The sequence below is a fragment of the Mercenaria mercenaria genome, chromosome 1 (assembly GCF_021730395.1).
Source record: "Mercenaria mercenaria strain notata chromosome 1, MADL_Memer_1, whole genome shotgun sequence".
NCBI classification, from domain to species: Eukaryota; Metazoa; Mollusca; class Bivalvia; order Venerida; family Veneridae; genus Mercenaria; species Mercenaria mercenaria.
In genome coordinates, this window is record NC_069361.1 from 79,251,568 (window position 1) to 79,272,962 (window position 21,395).

At 34.9% G+C, this 21,395-nt stretch overlaps 1 protein-coding gene across 1 annotated transcript; it reads left to right on the forward strand.

Moving 5' to 3' along the window:
* The first annotated feature begins 1,526 nt into the window (after window positions 1–1,526).
* Window positions 1,527–10,203, forward strand: LOC123532865 (uncharacterized). Its single transcript, XM_045314461.2, has 3 exons — window positions 1,527–1,714; window positions 4,654–4,838; window positions 9,668–10,203. Exons 1-3 carry the CDS (start codon window positions 1,528–1,530, stop codon window positions 9,905–9,907), a joined length of 612 nt encoding a protein of 203 aa, XP_045170396.2. The 5' UTR covers window position 1,527; the 3' UTR covers window positions 9,908–10,203.
* Window positions 10,204–21,395: the final 11,192 nt, after the last annotated feature.

Below are 21,395 nucleotides of genomic sequence, written 5' to 3' on the forward strand. Positions count from 1 at the left end.
GCAAACACAATTAATTTATACAATCTAAAAATTTATAGTTTCATCAAATGGTTTCTGTACAAATGATAATCCACCATAGGTGTAAATGCTTTGTTGTCATTTAGGGAGAGGATCTATATCAGTTTTCTTTCGTTCTAATCCCGTTTAGTATTTGTGTTATTTACGTTTTCCTGTGGAAGTTTGATTTGATGTTATTTTCGAAATAAAATTGTTTAAATTACTCGGTTTCTGTACGAAAATATGTCAGTTAAACAGGTTGTTAGATCTATTATTTATATGAGTAAATGGAGAACAGAATCAAACAAAATATGTCGAAATCAGTATATGGAATAGAAAAGTTTGTAAATACCTTCGTATTGTATCACTATTCTATAAATTACAGTCAAACCTGTGTTAAAGACCACCTCTGAACAGAGACCACCTGGCTCTAAGGATGTTTTGTTTCCCATTTTAACATTTACAGCATATTGTAACATGTGAATAAAGATCACCTTCCAATAAAACCACATTTTGGCTCTCACAAGGGTGGTCTTTTTAGACAGGTTTGACTGTATAGGCCTACAGACACTAAATAGGAAAATGGTGCGAAAGAAATGGTAGTAGCATAATGGCGGATTCAAATAGTCCTCAGGATTTTTTTGCTCTGTAGAGCTATTTTCCTTATTTTCTTTGCAATGCTTTTGCTAAAATCACATGGCAGATCTATGCTTGACATGTATGCAGCATTTTCAAAATGAAATAAAAATATGACAGAATTTGTCATGTATACTTAGATCACACACCACTACTACAATTTGAGGTCTCAGTTATGGCTGATTTTGCAGTTTTGTGCTTGACTGAAAATATTTTTCTTGAATCAAACTTGAACCCCACTTTTCTTTTGATTTTTTATTCAGCACTGACAATATATTTCAAGAAATTGTAAGTAAAACAGACATTTAAATGGATCCTGATGTGTACTGCCGCCATTGGAAATATGTCAATTTTATATAGAGTAAAAAGAATAGCTATTTAGTGAGTTGTAACCTTAAGTCTTTTCTAACATTCATATATTCGATAAGTGGAGTTAAACGTTCACGCCTTTAAATACGGACATTTTAAAATAATAACGAAGAGGGAGTTTGTTTCTGGTCTTCTTTACTGGTCGGTATACTATGCACGTTCACTTGACTTTGATAGCTTACCCTGCTCTTATTTTGTATTTTGTTACGTGTGACGGGTATAAATGCCAAACGTGTATCTATATTTCAATTCATGTAATTCCTTTAAATGTTTTAAAGCACAGCATCAATGGCACCTGTGCTTAAAGTAACTGGATACATTCGTGATTGTTATTGCTTTTGAAATGTAAAATAAAATTGGAAAAAGTTAAAAGTCCACAAGTCGCTCAACACGACAAAAGTGAAAATGTTGCATGCCAGTGGAAATGCATTGAAAAAAAACCTTTGTATTTTTATTTTTCCTTATTGGTGTTTTATTGATTGATTACGCAAACAGCGGACAAGTATAAATGTAGAGAAATGTGTGATGCGGGGACTGTATTGTTGTTGTACTCTGCGAGGAAGAACGATATCTACGGAGACAACAATGTACGCCATATATAGTATCATCTGTGATTTAGTTATGAGTGTTATGATAAATGGAGTTCAAAGTATCACTGATGATGCTTGTGGGGCAGCACAAGGACAACAAACACAGGGAACACTCGATTTTTGTAAGTGCTCGAACGAATGTGAGATAAAGATTAAATCATACTGTTTCATAGTTTTTTTTTTTAAGTTATATTTTTGTTGCTGCCGTGAATATATTTTGTAACTTATTTATTTCATTTTTGTTGTCTGAACAAATTTGTTACTTATACTGTTTCAAAATCAAGTAATTTTACGGTGAAAAATTCAATGTAATGAACTATAAATCACTTGGTTTAGTTTTTAAATTTTAGTTTTTGTCTAGATTTCAACTTTTATATGGTGAAATAAGCTTTAATATTTAATTTAAATTTTATACATACATAGTGTATAATAAGGATTTAAAAAAATAATTCAAAATCATATTTTATATGTTGTAATATTCATTGCATCCTTCAAGGTTTTAGAGTATGTCTTTGTTAATTGTGACTGTATTCGGTTTTTATATTATTGATCTAAGCTACAAAAAGGACAATATTATGTTTTGTTCCTTTCTTTCTTACTTCCGATTGCAAACATGAAACCTTATATGAATTTATTTACAATTCCATGTTTTAATTTGACATGAGTAAAATACGATATAATGTGTTGCGTTGTATTTGTGTATAACACTAGGCGAGTAATTTAGAAGTACTGACGTATTTGACGCTGTTCATGTTATGTTATCCGTCCTACCATTATACATTTATAGCAGATTCATCCTATTCGCAAAATGTAGATTGCCACGTTCGTCCGTATAGGCACAAACGTACGAACGCACATAATTATGTAAAAAAAAACGCATTTCAATTTATAAAATCTGAACGTTATAAATGTAACTCTACGAGGCATCTCAATACAAATAGGATAAAAGATTATTAGCATATAAACCGAGCGCAGGTTTGTAACCAAGTATTAACAATATGTACACGAATGAACGTGATACTACAGTATTGAAAAGTCAAAAGAAACGATCGCACGATTATAAAAGATCGAAAACACAATAGTGAAAACTCGAATCTACCATGGTGAAAACTCGAAAGAGCTTCGGAGATGAAAAGTCATGTTTTTGTTGCATCAAGTTATTTATATTCGATGGTCCTAACGGGGTGACGTACAGTATATACCACATTTGTTTCAGCAGTTTAATTTAAGTTAATTCCTTTTACTTATAATCTGTTCTGCCCCGGTCTCTAATTTTCAGAGGGGCCTCCGTGGCCGAGTGGTTAAGGTCGCTGACTTCAAATCACTTGCCCCTCATCGATGTGGGTTCGAGCCTCACTCGGGGCGTTGAATTCTTCATGTGAGGAAGCCATCCAGCTGGCTTACGGAAGGTCGGTGGTTCTACCCGGGTGCCCGCTCGTGTTGAAATAATGCACGGAGGGGCACCTGGGGTCTTCCTCCCCCATTAAAGCTGGAAAGTCGCCATATGACCTATCATGTGTCGGTGCGACGTTAAATCCAACAAAACAAACAAACAAGCTAATTTTCAGTGCCATTTTAAGCTAATTGTCAGTTATATACGATGCTCAGTTACCTGACGTTACAACTAGTAGTGATTTGTTCTCCGCAATTGACTGCCTAACCCATAAGAATCAAAGCTGGCCGTAGATACGGTTTCCCGTTGGATCCTTCGCCAAATATTGTCAGCTTTAGACAACCAAACAACGATTGTGCAATGTTGAAATGTCGTAAAAACGAAACTGCGATGGTGAAAAGCCGTAATAATTTCGTACTTTCACCATCATACTTCCAACTTTTTACCATCGTAGCTTCGCTGTTTCAACTTTTCAACATCATGGTTTCGTTGTTTCGGCTTTTAACCATCATAGTTTCGAGTTTTTACTATCGTTCGTTTGAAATTTCATCATAGTTTCAATATTTCACCATCTTACTTTCCACTTTTCACCACCGTAGTTTCAACTTTCAACATCATTTTACCGCCTTCATGCTGTCCATGTCCACATGTCTGTTTACAATTAAGGAGGTAGAACGTAATCATGTCGTCTGAAAATGTTTTTGTTGATGTACAAGAACGAATTCTGAGGGGTGGCTACGTGTGTGAACGCATCCCGTCTAAAGGCAAAGCTTGCAACGTTCGTGAGATTTGCAAATATTTTTCACTAATTAAGGACAGCAGCGACGTAACCAGACCTGTAAATAATGCTTAATATACTAGACGTGCTCGTCGATGTCTGGGCGCCAGAATTGGACTAGGGTGTAGTCCCCAAGCACTTATCCCATATGCCCATAACTTCAAACGTATAGTTTTGGCGATGATCTGCCAATTTGGCAGTGCCGGTGTCAAGTTGGAATCCGTTCCTGCGGATCGTCATTCTAATGTTACAGTCGTCGGCGGCTGCTAAGTGTTCGGTCCAAACTTGGTCTATCTGACATAACCCAATTCTGCTGCAAACGTTGTTGCAATTTAATGATTGTTTTTTCTTGTACAACCATATGTCCGCGCTACATATGCAACGCTTCCACAGCCCTGGCTTAAAGGCTGAATGACTTTAAAGTTTAATGCGTGCATTTTGTAACATGTGTTAAAAACTTGTCAAATAAAAATAAAATGTACGATTTTTGAAGATTTGCCAATTTACATGTGTATACTTCCATTTGTTGTTCAGTACAGCATTAACGCTGTCTTTAGAAACTGCAATATCAGTTAAAGATAGCAACTGTTTTATATTTTCAGCTCAGCCTTAAAACGATTTTGTTTGTCCCTTGACTGGTATTATTATCATATTTAACGTTGACCTATATTTATTGTATTTAGGGATTGTAATATCAGTCAATGATAACCATCAAGTTCAATATTTTATTTAGCAATCTTTTTTATTTCTTCCCATCCTTTAGTCTTTATGGTGGAGCTTCAAAATGTTTCTGTCTGTCTCTCGACTGGTGCCATTTAAAAGATTTTCAGTATTGATTGTTGTTAGAATTGCAATATCAGTAAAAGATACATATCTGTTCCTATTTCCAGTTCAGTCCGTGGCCTTTACGGCGAAACGTTCAAGCGGTCCTAGTATTTTAAAAACAGGTGATATTGTGACCTTTGACGATGTTAAAACCAATGTCGGCAACAACTACAAACCAGAAGTAGGGGCTCTTATCGCTCCGCACAATGGCGTTTATAGCTTTACCCTTGGCATAAGTTCCAGTGACATCGTACGTATAAAGTGTATGGTATTCATACATATACATTTCTCAATTATTGAATCCAAGTGTATACCTCTAAGTTTGTGTACGTAAACTATACTGTATGTAGTGTCATCACAAATCTCTTTAAAAGTTTTAACATATCTTTTGCAATTTTTAAGTGCTGTGTGGGGGCTGTAAATAGCCTCCCCGTACTTGGATTCAGTTTTGTTATATGTTCTGGTCCTTTGAGATCACTCAATACCTGTGTAATAGAGTTCCGCTTAAAGACACTGATTCTGGTATGCCTGGTATGTGGCCTATGGAGATGATAAGGTCTCCGTATTGGCGATAAGGTCCAATACACAAGTCAGGACCATTGGTAGACTTGCTTCTGTTTATCATAATAAGCTACTGTATAGCTACTGTGCAGTAAATAAATTGCAGGTGATATTTCTCACCTTTATAGCAAATCAGTTCTCACCTTTATAACGAGTTTAGAAAGCTTGATTGAATTAGGGCTAAATAAACAAAGTGATAAGATACAACAGTGTTTTATCATATTTTTAATAAAGTAAGTTTTTTAACAATTACATCTCATTATTGCTGTTTTTTATTATCAAAAATATAAAAAATGCATTCAGGCACATAGCTTTTAGAAGTAATAAATTATTGTGTATTTTGAACAATGATATATCTTTATTGCTGGATTTTATTATACATAAAAGAAGGTTAACATTATTTAGACAACAATTATTTTACAGTGAGAAATGCTTTGCTATAAGAGTTTTAATCTAATTGGCCAGGATATTACTCAACATGACTGAGCAATCAAAATTAGTATCTTATCAATTAAAATAATTCTGTGTACATGCTGAAAAAAGACTAAAAAAACAACAGCATTTCAACTAATAAAATGCAAAACACAGGAAATAACCAATTTACCTGTAGGCAATAAAATTTATGATTCTCTGACAATAATTAGGCTACATGTCAAGTCTACAGGGGTTTTATGGACCCTTATCAGACTGGACCAGACAGGATCTTGTGTATTGGGGATTAAAAAGTCTGGTATTTGGGGGGGGGGGGGTCACTTATATAGGAGATTTTCTTTGCCTTTAAGCCAGTGCTAGCCTTAACTATTACAGTTAAACATATTTAACAATTGTTTTAACTTTTACTACAGATTTTGTATCCTTTGCCATAATAACACTTACAGTAAAGATGTTACAGTCGCCTTTCGCATAAATATGACTCCTTAAACCATATACATTGGTCCCCAAATGTCTAGTCTTGAAATTTCATATTAACAGGAAATAAGTGGATTTACCAGTTACTGATACAAATATCAGCAGTATTGTAGAAGACGTTGTCTCATGGAACAGAGTTTACCGGTTTTGCAAAAGTACATAGATATATAAGAAGATCCTTTGAAAGCATAAAACACAAACACGCAACAAACAACAACTAGCAGGCTCGGTTTGATTGAGCCTGCTCATGGCAAAAAATAAAAAGTGCAAAACCCATTATGCCCCTTACAACAGTCTTAGAAAGACAATGTATTGTAACTAAACCCCAGTTCAACATAATTATATGAACTAGCAATATAAATCAAAGCAATAATAATTCTTTTAATGTCATGTCACATGCTTTTCTGTCAATAAGATATCTCTCACAGGATTATTTTCAGCTGGCACCATTTTGAGACATATGTTTGTTATATTGTTTATTAATCACATGTTTGTCGTCGCGGGAGTGTAATAAAGCCATTTTATTACATACCTAAAAGTATTGTCCACAGAGTTTCAATGGACCGCGATCGTGCAATATTTTAGCTAACCTGTCACATAGTGACAAGGTGAGCTTTTGAGATCGCCCGTCGTCCGTCGTCTGTCCGTGCGTCAGCAATTTGTTGTCTGCACGGTAGTGGTTTCATTTATGATTTTATTTTAACCAAACTTCCACACAACTTGTATCATCATAAGATCCCGGTTCCTTTCTTGAACTGGCCAGATCCCATTATGGGTTCTAGAGTTATGGCCCTTGAAAACGGCCAAAATTAGCTACTTTGACCTTGTCTGCACAATAGCAGCTTCATTTATAATTTGATTTTAATCAAACTTGCACAAAACTTTTGTCACTATAAGATCTCGGTTCCTTTCTTGAACCGGCCAGATCTCGATATGGGTTCTAGAGTTATGGCCCCTGAAAGGGCCAAAATTAGCTATTTTGACCTTGTCTGCACAAAAGCAGCTTCATTTATGATTTTATTTAAGTCAAATTTACACAAAACTTGTATCGCCATAAGATCTTGGTTTCGTTCTTGAACTGACCAGATTCCATCATGGGTTCCAGAGAGATGGCCCCTGAAAGGGTCAGAATTAGCTACTTAGATGAGTCTGCACAAAAGCAGCTTCATTTATGATTTGGATTTAATCAACTTTCACAAAACTTGTGCCACCATAAGATCTCGGTTCCTTTCTTGAACCGGCCAGATCCCATAATAGGTTCCAGAGTTATGGCCATTGAAAGGGCGAAAATTAGCTATTTTGACCTTGTCTGCACAAAAGCAGATTCATTTATGATTTGGTTGTAACCAAACGTGCACACAACTTGTATCACCACAAGATCTTGGTTCCTTTCTTGAACTGGCCATATTCCATCATTGGTTCCAGAGTTATGACCCCTTAATTGTCCAAAATTTGCTATTTTGGCTTTTGCAGCCATATAGAGGCTTCATATATGGTTTGATTTGATACAAACTTCCAAAATGTCTTCAACAACAATAATTATTGGATTCCATAACGAATCTGTCGGATCCAATCGTAGTTTCCAGAGTAATTTTTTATATCTGATTACCTTCACTGATTGTAATCAAAATGGATTTATATCAGTAAGTACTTATAGAAACAAAGAAAAATATCAAACAGGGAGTGCCACACACCAAAAGCGTCAAATAGGACTTATTTGAAATTTCATTATTGTCATTAGTTGGACTGAGACAATCAGGGTAGATAACTATGAACTGATGTTATGTCAAATTACTTCCCTTTATTTCAAATTAAAATGGGTATATATCCGTAACTAATGAAGATACAGATCTGAAATTTCATTTTTGTCAACAGATGGACTTGGACAGTGAAGATACATATTGACTAAATTTATGACAAATTACCTCCCTTTATTTTATCTAAATGAATACACCTTAGCAGCTTCTAATGAGACTGATTTGAAACGTTATTTATGTCTTCCATGGTAAGAAATAGTCATATTAGATAACTCTTGACTGAACAGATATGGATACTTTACTAATAGATTTGTTGTATAGGCTTGTACTCTGTATCTTCTACATGCATATAACAATGCATGATTACCTCCCCTGATTTTAATAAAAATGGATTTATCTCGGTAAATATTTATAGAACTCATTTGAAATTTCATTATTGTCTTTAGTTGGACTGAGGCAATCCGGGTAGATAGTATGGACTGATTTTATGTCAAATTACCACACTTTGTTTCAAATTAAAATGGGTGTATCCCAGAAAGCAATGAAGATACTGATTTGAAAATGTCATTTATGCCATTAGATGGACTCGGACAATCGGGGTAGATAACTTTTGACTGAATTTATGACAAATTACCTCCCTTTATTTTATGTAAACGAATACATCGCAGCAGCATCTAATGAGATTGGTTTTAAATATTATTTAAGTCTTCCAGGGTAAAGAATAGTCATGGTAATACAAAAATGCAGCATTTGAGCCTAGGACCCTCAAACTTCATATGGAAATTGGCCCTTACTAGGTCAAAAGGGACTGTTACAAGAAAATGTTTATCCTGATGATATTTAATGTGTATGCCTATGTGCTGTATGTCAAAACTTGATCATATCATTTTGAGCAATGGTACTCAGGTGAGCGATAAAGGGCCTTCATGGCCCTCTTGTTTCCATATTAACGTGGACCGCTTTCATATCGGACGTGGAATGTTTTCTTAACGTTGTAATGGAAAAAATCGCGTAACGTTCATGGTGTCCACTCGCACGTTGCTACAACAAGTTGACGTTATTTTCGCGGAAAATGTTAATGCGCGTCAGTTTGATTTGTTTATTACATTTTCGGAGAAATTCTTTTCGTAATTTTCCTGTTTTTCGTTACAGAAAGATAATTCAGACATTAATTAATTATTTGATAGTAGGTATGTAATAAATAGGTTACCATCTTTGTATGTAGATATACGAACTCGTTCTTTCGCGGATAATATTGCGCTCCTGAAGTCGCGCAATATTACCGCTGCAGAACTCGTGCCACTCGTATCCACGTACAAAGTTAATAACCTATAAAAATGATAATACACTAGTGTTAGAAAACTTTGACGTCGACGTCGTTTATAATATTGGAGACGTTGGTCAAATTGTCTTGTTTATATAGTAAAAGAAAGCAGAATTGTTTGTGTTTCGACAGGAAAGGCTAGTATGTGATAGAAAGAATATTACATTTGTGACTTTCCACATTGAATTTATTAAACTCGTTGAATAAAACTGATAAAATGCTCGACGGAGCCTCGCATTTTATTATTCTATTCAACTCATTTAATAGATTCAATATGATAAGACACTCATGTAAAATTCTATATGTTCTAATGCAATGATTGTTCAATTTGATGCTACACCTGTTTAGGTTTAATTATTATACTTTTATAATGTATTTTCAGAATCACTACTTCAAGCATTTTAAGTTGCATTAAAATAATCATTGATTCAAATATGTGATAAACGTTTACCGTACTTCACATATGTTCATTTCAAGTAATTTCCGTTTCAAGTCTTCCAGCATCTTTTTAACCTTTTTTACTTTCAGGTCGGACTGGGAATCATGGTCAACGACACCGAAATTATGCGGGTAGACAACGACCTTAATATTGTAACAGTTGCCACCGAGTTGATTGAGGGGTCTACAGTATATGTTCAAGTAAAAATTGCTCCCGAAACCCCTACAGTATGGCAAAGCTTTTTAACAGGTCATTCAGTCATATATCCTAGCAAACGCAGAGAAGAAAATTTTGCGCCCTTGGTTGAAAATCATATTCCGATAAAGTAGATATCTACAAACAATTTAAAGGAAGGTAAAAAAAGGTGGACTACAAGTTCACTTTACGTTAGTTAATGAAGGTATTTACAAAAAGAATTTAATATTACTGATTGTGAAAAACGACAAAACATTTTAGCCGAAGGAACCCAAACATGATTGAGTCATATATATTTCTAAAATATGATGTGCTACTCTTTTATTATTATTATTGTTGTTATTATTATTATTACTTTTATCTTTGCATTAAAAAGTACAAGTGTATCAATAACTAAGAAGAATTTAAATAAAAACAATACTTCTCTGAGTGTATATATTACATTGTTCTTGTCCTTCCTTTCATTTGCTCTCGATATTTCGCTTAGCTTGTAGACTGACTGACTTTGGAAGGTTGAAAGCTCTACTCATGTTGCCAATACTGTTCGGGGTCATCCACCAGCATTAAAACAGTAAAATTGTCTACGACCATAGAGACCCACCACAGTCTAGTAACGCTTTTCCTCCAACATGAACTTAGTGAAAATCATTCTGATATATAATACCGGTATAGTACAGTTATACTACAAGCTGACTGGTGGACAATTTAGGCCCTCCCTGAATTAATATGATTTCACAACTTCAGCAACAACCTTATTCAGTCAATCTCTTTTCAGTATAGTTTTTAAAACATAGATAAATAACTATTCTACACGTAGAAGCAAAGTGTGGTCTTAACTCAATACATCGAGTACAGTGCATAATGCCGCATTCATTCAAAACATGTTTAGACATTAACCACATTTTCTTGGTCTAATATATGTCACTGTCGATTTACAACAGCATACTTGTATTTCCCATTTGTTTTCATGCAGATCATGTCTAATCACCGTCATGGAAATACAAAAGAATATAGATATTCTCTGACGCGTCTTTAACTGTGTCGGTTTTGGTTTTAGATATGCCATGCCTTACGTAAAAGGCAATATTTAGACTATATGTATTTAAAACAATATATGTATGAACGTAAACATACATTTTTCAGATGTGAATGAATGATTATCATTCAGTTTAATTCATAATTTTGTCCATTTATCTTCTAGTTCCCTAGGTTCAAAAATCAGAAAACCGGCAAAAAATAATATTCATTAATAAGAACTATTTCCTTCTACATTATAAGCATTCTATCTTTTATAGATATCTTTATATGTAATTTGATGAAAAAAACACGTTCAACAACGTTTTTAGGTAAAAATTGCAAACAAATCCTTTATTGTTTGTTTGCTTTTTATTTAACGAGATGAATAAACTCAAGAAACTCAGGCATGCAACTTCTATCTATTTTATTATGTATCTAAAGCGCAAATTATTATGTACGAATATGTCGTGCTTAACAAAACAAAATCCTTCATTTACTCTGTTAGTAAGGATAACATGAGGGGCAACTGGGCTATTTAATCTTGAATCTAAAAAGGCTTGTGCCGTGTGGCGGCCGTAAAAAATCAGGGCTGTTATATTTCGATCTTCTCAGATCGTTCAGCACGACATTTATGTCGTGTTATTGGTACTGTTTAGTTTCTCAGCATGACCATTTCGGCCTGGGTGGTTCCAATACTCCTTCTTTCACAGCCTTGAGTATTGTATAATCACTCCTTGGATATGGTGCCTGCTTTTTAATTTTGTCTTTTGGCAGTTCCGTGATATGCAGGCTCCATAACCTCAGATCCCCTTTCTAAATTCCAGTTTGTTTAGTTCTGCCCATTGTTTTCTCGTTTGGGGCAAACACATTACTTTATCTGGGGACCAAACGCCGCTTTTCATGGAATTACACGCCACAACCCGTGTATCATTGAAGGTTCCGTGTTCACCGCCGTTTGAATACATCTGCGGATGTCTCTAAATTGCTTTTTGTACTTTTAGCATGTGTAAATGTTGAGTTCTGCTCAACCCGGGGCTAGAGGGCGTGGACGGTAGCATGCTTTTCCACTATCGTCCATAAACAGGCTCAATCAAACCGAGCCTGCAACATTTTCGTTTTTGTTGTGTTGAGCGACCTGTGAAGTTTCCATATTTTTCTATTTTAATGGATAATAAATAAACACAAGTTATTTTATTTTGTTCACAGTGTCACATAATCTATGTACTACCGTTGAATATTACGGTGCAATATAAATCTTACGAAGTTTGAACAGGCGCACGTGTGTGTAATGAAAGTAAGTTTGAGGCTATTGTGATATTTCTGTCTTTGCGCTGTATTCGAAATTGCTATCCACTTTTTACATTTCTGACCAAACTGTTCACAGGAAAACTTTTTGGCAAATCATAGAACACGGGCACCTGATTCGAATCTCTTTGATCTGTATGTAGCCAAGTATGCGCTTTATCTAAGATTCACGAATTGCGGTACTAGACAAATGCTATTAATAATAGCTTCCAGTTTCACTATTTTAAAATATAAATTTTCCTGATGATTATTAAGTTTATATAATAAGAGCGTTTGCGAATATATGTACTCTACATAATGAACATTCGATAATGAATGAGATGCCGTGTAACAAGTTCAGGTGTCTTTCATCACTTTAAAGAACATATATTCATTTCAAATATAGATCACACCACAGTTTATTTACAGAAATGTTAATAATTGTACAAATGTACTTCTTTATGTACAGAAAGAAGTAAAGTAAATACTGTTAATCATTTGGTATATGTATTATTACTTTGGAATACTTATCATAATGAAAGAGAACTTGTGAAATATTCATAATGTTATATATCGAGGGTAAAATGTTTAAAGGCAAATTTCAAAGGTGGCGCGGCATCCGTTATCAACCCAAACGTAACTTCCAACAGTAACAAAGTTGTGTCCGTGCACGCATTTACTCTTTGAATGCTTTTTCACAAGCTGAAACGAAATAAAAAATGAAAGTATCTGTTAATTGTCAAAACTAGCTTTTTGCTTTGATAATGGTGAGAGATGCCACAGAGCTGGTTCGTTTATGCAAAACGTGAATCATATCGACAAAAAGAAACATTAGAGAAAAGGTATTGTCGTTGTAATTAATAATTAGTTTTAAAACACTAACACAAACAATAAATCACTTTTGTTTGGAAAAATGATGCACATAACGCAAAAATGTTGGATTTTATTCTTGAGCATTCATATTATTATTATTATTACTATTATTATTATTATACCAGATTTATATAGCGCCCTTTTCATGATAAACACGTTCAAAGGCGCTTCACATATAGCAAACGCAGCCACACAGGGCGCTAAGATTCATCCACTACTAGTACAGACACAGAGTGATCTGACCAGAGGGACATAGTGATATAAAGCCCCCAGAACAGAATGAGAGAAATCCTTTTTAGATACAGATTTTTCCGGCTAACTTAGCCTAGCTCTTTGCGAATAGACAGTCTGGTTCTTTAACGTGCCCGGTGTGTAGCACCTATACACGCGAAGCCGTCTTTCCTGGGAAGAACCAGTACAGGCCTCTAAGTTAGGTGGGAGACACTCGAGAGCATCTCAGAAATGTCCAGTGCCTGGACTGGGATATAAAACCTATGAGATAAACAAGCCTATAATGAAACTTTGTTTAAAAGATAACTATAACCGTTCGTAAAATTATGGATAATTTTAAAACATCCTATGGAAAAAGCATCGGTAATATTGCTGTTATTTATATCAGTAAGTACTGTACTGCGAACGACAAGAAGAAGTAAGTACTGTATTTATTTACTTTGAAGGCGCATACAGAAAATAAACATATGTTGACACTAGCAAATTTGTAAGTCTTAACTACACCTCCCTATTTGTAAAGGGACACGGAAACAGCTTGTACTAAATATATATACAATGTGACTCTCTGAAAATATGTTTCAATCATTACAACAAAAGAAGAAAAAAAGAAAGGAAAAAAGAAGAAAAATGGAAAGAAAACAATAAGCGTTGCTAATAACTTGTTATACATACACGGATGCTGCGAATGTAACGTTTGGACTTGCACTTGGCATGTTTATAATTAAGACTGTCACACTGTATAGTACACTTTCAATATCTTTTTTCTCTGAAATAAAGAAGAAAACAAAATGCAGTTATCTCCCCTATCAGTCTAAGTTACTCGAAATTACGAGCTAGTAACTACAAAACATTTCGAAGAGGCATATGTCCTGGTCAATTTTAGACACCTTGTGTAGCCCTAGGGTAGACCTAAAAAGTCATATAAGTTGACCTGGAAGCGTTCGCTCTTAAAAATATCACATTTTAAAAATGTGCAAGCCTGCAAAGTTTTAGACCCCGTTTGAGCTCATGTGGAAAGGGGTTATAGACAAACCCTATATGAACGTGTAGTTACGAGTCCTACCTAGATCGGGTACATGTTTACCTCTAAATTAAAAGACAGGTCACTGAAGGTGAACCCCTACCACCAGAACATACTATATATGTAAATGTAGGTATATATATTCTGGCTACAGCTTAAACTCTAGTAGCTCTAGAGGCTAGGGAAGGTCATACATCGATGTATGTTCAAGTTCCTACATTCTGGGTACAATATATGGATGTGTTGGTTGATGTACCCACTTCACATTTTTACTACCGAAGAGTCAATAACAATAGCCCATTAGAAACTTTGGCCTTTGGCAGACTTAAAGAATTAATAATTTTGAGTAAATAAAGCGATATATTAAAAAACAAAGACAAATATCAAACAGGGAATGCCACGTACCAAAAACACAGCCTCCCCAAAACGAATCCCACTGCACGCAGACGCGTACACCACACACACACACACACACACACACACCCACACACGCGCACACACACAGAGCCTACACAAGAGGACAAAACGAACAAATAAAGGAACACAGTGGGGCACCGCCTTGGAACGGTCAGTGACAAAAACACCACTGGGGAGCTTAAACTGGTTTATGGTGCGCACCCAACCTCACTCTTACCCCACCATGTTCCAAAGACACTGGACAGTGTAAATAAAAGTAATCCCCTTCAAGTGAATCTCTAACACACGTAATGGAAACAAAAAGGCATGGCATGTAAAACATAAAATTGTTCGTGTATAAATACATAAAAAGCAAACCTTTAGGACCGAAAACGTATTTACTCGATGCATTTTCAGAAGACAGAGCAACAAGAGAAACACCCTTAAGGGCCCGACGAAACAGGCCAGAAGACAATATCAGGAATGTTCAGTCCTGGTAGGATTTAAAAACTGCTCATCATAGAGTCCTCCCCCTCTTCCGTCAGACACAATCAAAGAGAGAAGCGTAGTGTCCAACTGTAAACGGGTTGAACACTAAACATGCGGTATGTCTCAAAATAGTTGGGTCGTAACCTCTTTTTATAAAACGTTTTATAATTTTACCAAATACATTTGGAAAATTACCATGTCCCAAGATCTTACGAAGTTTGTAAACCACATCCCCATAAAAAAACGGGTTTAGAAATACCGCCTCGCAGAAGTGTCTTTAAGTTACGATTGGATTTTAAAACTAAATCAGAATTACGATAGTAAAATTTAGCAAAATATTTACGCAATTTTCAGTCGAAAATTTCAAATAGTTACATATGTCGAAAGTTCGAGTTGATATCTCGATATTTCGAATTAATAAATAACGTACATTTAGCACTAATGTTCTTTGTAGGTAACTGAATACTGATATAAGAACAACCATGTTTATTAGAAAAATATGCAATGAATCTAAAAAAATAGAATTTCAAAGTGCACGTGTTAAATACTGAACCAATTATTACCTACTTTGTGCCATGCATGACGCTACAATCATTAAAAACAGAAAAGCACCGAGAAGCCGAGCAGATATCATCGTTGGATACTATCTGAAATAAATGTACATAGCATATTTATAACTTCTCGACAGTTATGACATACCTCTAAACATAGCAGAATTAAATCGAAAACTTTTACCAATTTCCAAACGTAAATAGTTAATGAAATTGAAGTTTTTAGATGGTGACCAACAATGGTCTAATAAGTCCCGATGCAGATGTTTTAATTAGTATAGTATTATGGTTAAAGGAGGAAATTTGCTAATTGAAAAGTTGGTTTCATATAAGGACAGAACTGTTCAATATATTACGTTTTGAATGCATATAAAGGGAAATCGAATATATACAAAATATTCAAATGGTCACATGTGTGTATGAAAATAAAATTATCTAACTATGAATCTAATTTTGAAAAAGGAACTCTACGGTTACATTGTTTAATATATTGACACGATATAAAAATGTGAAATGTAAGAATATTAGAGAGGCTTAATGATATGCTTAAATATTTATACAACTTTAAGCTATTATGCAAAGGAACGTCTGGTCGTCTTTTTTACCAGACATGTTTCTGAACAATGTCATTAGATGGAATGCTTTATAATAGATAAAACCTTAAGATATTGTAAAAAGTAATTTTATTAAATTTTGAAAATTGACAAAATATCTTTATTTCTTCCAAACGAGTACCGTGATATATCATTATTTATATTCATATCAAAAGATTGTAATGTTTTGGATTTAGGACTTTATTTTTAATAAAACCTGTCGAAATATGTTTAAAATCATAGGTAAAATTTGGCAGTTTCACTAAAAATGTAATTAATTCGCTTCATCTCTTAATGTTCTGTTTGTTCAAATCTGCTTTAATATAGAAATAAATTTAGGTAGCAACTTACAGAACATTAAGACTAAATCAAAAAATAAAACATTGGTTGTTATTTGCATATTTTGTAGTTATGTGATTGTAAAATAGCACGAAAAAATCAAAATCCTATACTTTTTATTGGTAATAATTCATTCATTCGTCCAAATAAACAAATGAGCAGATGTTCAGAACAATCCGTTTATAAAAAGGAAACTGTCAGGTATGCCTTTAAGAAGAAGCGAAATTCTAAACACAAATACAAAAGAAAACAACATAAAATTAAGCCCTGATATAGTTCATTTGCTTAGATACCTAAAACATTGTTTGATACTTTAATATACAATTAATGGTAAAAATAACAGATATTATCTTACCTGACATATAAGTCGACTTTGAAATCTTACAGCTTTGTATTTTAGAAAAGTTTACGTGTCTTCTTTTTAAAGAGTTTTAGTGAGGCGCACAGAGGGACTTCAGTCACCGAGACCGCAACTGTTATATCCGTACCAGTCAGTAACGTCTTCGGGATATATCTTTTTCGCTTACTGTCATCAACAGGATATATGCAAATGTATTTGTTTGAGCGATTTGTAACAACTTTGTTATGTTCAAGAATGATCTACCGTTACATGTTGAAGTTGGATGGCCAAGGCCAGAAAGATTAAAGTCGTAAGTCATAAATAAGGCAAAAGTTGAGCTTTATCATGATGTTATACTATCCTTCTGGAAACTTCTGAGGATGGATGTCGGTCAGAGCCACAATTCAGTGAAATTTCATTACGATTTTAACAACGTTGTTGTCTAAGGAATGCAATTTATCTTTACATTGGTACGAGCTTGATCTGGATGCTGAAAACGAAATTTATGTAACGTTTTATTATCTTATTAAATGAAATAATTGATATTTTCCTTTCTGGGACGGAAGCATGCATTTCCTTTGCCGTCCATGAACAGGTCAATCGTACAAAGCCTGTAACATTTTCATCTTTGTCGTGTTGAGCGACCTTTGGAGTTGTCACATATTCTATTTACTTGAAAATATCACCACCAGCTCACAGGAACAACAGAAGGGAAGCAAAAATAAAATCATAAGTCTTTATTCAAGATGGCAGCCATCATACAAATGAGCTAAAACCATCACATTACTCAAATTTTGATGGCAGTCATTGCTGTACCAAGTATAAAAGGTATCCTAATCTAAGATAGTTAAACAAAATACGACTTCGTTGTTACATAGACTATGCAAATAAAGGTTGCTGCCATTTTCAAAACGATTGTTTTAAATCACTTAAACATGTACACACGGAAGATGTATAGCTTCTTAAATGGTCATATCAGCATTAGAAATCACCTGATATCAATCTAAATATATGTTTATATATTCATTTTTATCGAAATGACCGCCTGAAGTAGGTTACATCAACAAATATTAATGGGCTACAACTGTTCAAGTAATCATTGTTCGATAACTATTAAACAAGTTACACTTCAAGAGAATGAAGAACTTTGTTATTCAGAAAAATCAACTAGATGCCCATGGGCAACATGTCGAGCCCGCCAGCTGTCAAAGGACTAACATTTATGATACTATTTGGCAGCTGAAGAACTGATTGCGGCAAACAGTTCTGCCAAGTTATTTAAGAACACCTCCATCCATGGCTAAGTTACATCCCAGACAAGAGAAACTGCATCAACGTTTGACCTATGACCCCTAAGTTTGACCTTTACCTTTCAACTACTTACGCCTGGCAGACTGTCTCATTGAGGCAAACAATTGTGCAAAGTTATTTAAGAAACCCTCAATCCATAGCTGAGTTACAGCCCGGACAAGGAAAACTGCACCAAGTTTCGACCTTTGACCTCTAAGTATGACCTTGACCTTTAAGGTAGGTGTCTGGGAGTTGCACGCGACACTCTGTCTCATTGAGGCAAACATTTATGCCAAATAAAAAAGATTGCTTTATGCATAGCAAAGTTACAGCCTGGACAAGCTCTAAAATGACCTTTGACCCCCAAGTGTGACATTGACCTGTGAGATAGGGACCCGAGGTTTGCTAACGACACTCCATCTCATAGAGGTGAAGATTTACGCTAAAGAAAAAAAAGGATTGCTCCATACTTACCAAACTTATGGCCTTGACAAGTTATTAAATGACTTTTGACCCCTAACTGTGACCTTGAACTTTGAGATAGGAACCTGGAGTTTGCATAGGACACTCAGTCTCATTGAGTTAACATTTATGCCAAATATAAACAAGATTCCTCAATGCATGTTAAAGTCATGGGCCGGACAAGATCTGACATGACCTTTGACTCCCAGCTGTGACCTTGACCTTTAAGATAGGAACCTGAGGTTTGCCAGCAGACCGATCATAGCATGCTTTGATTTTCAAAAAAATTGTACTATTTTTATGAAATGGTGCCTTTATAACTTAGCATCTAATACATGCTGCCTTTATCATAATATAATTTAGATGTTATGCCTTTAAGCAATCATATTTATTGACATGACTGAAGCATATATCACAGAACAGCAATTATGGGATAAACCTGTTTTGCTGTTGAATGTATAATAGCAATATAATAGCAATCCTCACTGATTTGAGCTTTCATCAATAACAATGAAATGGTCAGTTCGCTCAGTTTTCAGTATAAATAGTAAAGTATTAAGAGTAAAGTAACTTATTTTTTGTATGAAACAGTCATTGCTGGTCTCTCTGGATATGTGGATGTTTTTTTCTGAATTTAAAAATGAGCTGGAAAAAAGTTTTCAAACTACCGGAAAACACAGAGGGAACGTTCAAAGCAAAATGCTTGCATTAACCTTCTGAAATATCTGGATCATTGAAGGTGTCTTCTAACTTCATCAAGCATTTGAAAGTAAGTAGTAGATTTTACATATTGAATGATTTGAAATATTTAATATTGGCACTGGCAATAACAAATATCAATGAAATGTCATAACTTTATGTTAACATCCCTTAGACATTGTCTGACACTGTGACAAAACAATACAATATACAATAGAAAAAGGTGTTAATAAGAACAATGGATGCATATCATTTGAGTTGTATTCACAGATATCTATTATGCACATAAGTGTGGTACTTAACTGTATTGTTATCTTTGCATAAGAATGCTGCAACCCAAAACAAACAAACACACAAGCCTTTGTCTTCAATGAAGTTTGTCAATCATGTTTGCTTTTCAATATTACAGTGCAAGCACAAGGAGGAGTATATGATGGCATGTACCAACAAAGCAGGTGACGACCAAAAGACAAAGAAATCCCAACCACAGCTAAATATGGTGATAATCATCCTAAACAGATGCAGGCGATATATAAATTAGTGAAATATATAGCAGGGGATCTGTTACCTCTATCTACTGTTGAAAGCCATTTTTTTAGACATTTGTTGAGTGTTTGGATCCCAAGTTTTCAATGCCAGGCCGTTTCAAATTAACTAATAGTCTGATAAAAGAAAAAGCTGATCAAATAAGAAAAAGAATAACAACAAACATGCACACAGTAAACTATATCTGTTTCACCATTGATCTATGGAGTAACCGCCAAATGAAGGCATTTCTTGGCATCACTGGTCATTACATCAACAATTAAGAAATGCACTCTGCCATGATTGCTTGTAATAGAATCATCGGCCGACACACCGGTGAAAATATTCGCAATGAGTTTGACGAAATTGTGTCAACTTACAATTTAGAGAATAAAATAGCATGCGTCATATCGGATAATGCCTCTAACATGGTTAAAACATTTAAAGTGGACATTCCAGGTTTCAAGAATTCCCTGGATGGTGATACAGAGTCTGACACAGAGTGTGATGAAACTGATGATAAAGTTGGGAATGATGATGAAAATCTTGAGACTGTTGATGTGGAGCATGAATCCTTCTTTCCAAAGCACTAAAGGTGCTACGCACATAGCCAGCAACTAGTCGTCCGAGATGCTTGCTTTCAAGAACTGCGAAAGAGAACTACAGAAAGCACTTACGAAAGCTGCTTCCATTGTTAATCATGTAAGAAGGTCAATAACAGCAACCAAAATACTTGAGGGGGAGAAGCGTTTGCAGACGGCAACAGTTACAAGATGGAACAGTCAGCTGATGATGGTGAGATCGGTTCTGAGTGTGGATGCCAAGAAGCTGGAAGGATGTGAGTAATTCTGTATGTATCATATACATGTAATTGTTTCAATTGATTTCAACTATTAAATGGAATCTAGCTATATCAGTATATTTGCATATTTCACCATTTGTATTGTACATTTTCAATCATCAGTTCAATATTGTTCGAAACTAAAAAAACTACATGCATAACTAGTTTTTACATTGACTTCTTGCATAAATTAATTATTGTTTATTTTTGTAGAATGTCAGACGTCCAGCTCGCAAGAGGCATCAGTCTGGAAAGACAACATGTTAAGTGGAGAGATACCTCAATGAACTATGCATCCACAGAAATGATGTGAGTTTTGTCAATAACAAATTTAGTGAGGATTTAAAACTAAAGGAGATAAGTTATTCTGATAGTTGATTCATGTGTCATATTTGTATTCTTCTGACTTTTACAAATAAACATCTGTGTTTCAGGATCCACTGAAGTATTGGTCCAGCCACAGCAAAGTTAGCCCGGGTCTAGCAGAACTTGCCTCAAAATATCTGACGATTCCATGCACCAGCGCCCCAGTAGACCGACTCTTTTCTATAGCTGGCAAGATATTTCGGCCAGATAGGTGCCGGATGAATGACGAGACATTTCATAACCTTATAATGATCAAATGCAATTCAGAAGCTAAAAATGCATAAAAAGTTAACAAGTGTGTTGAA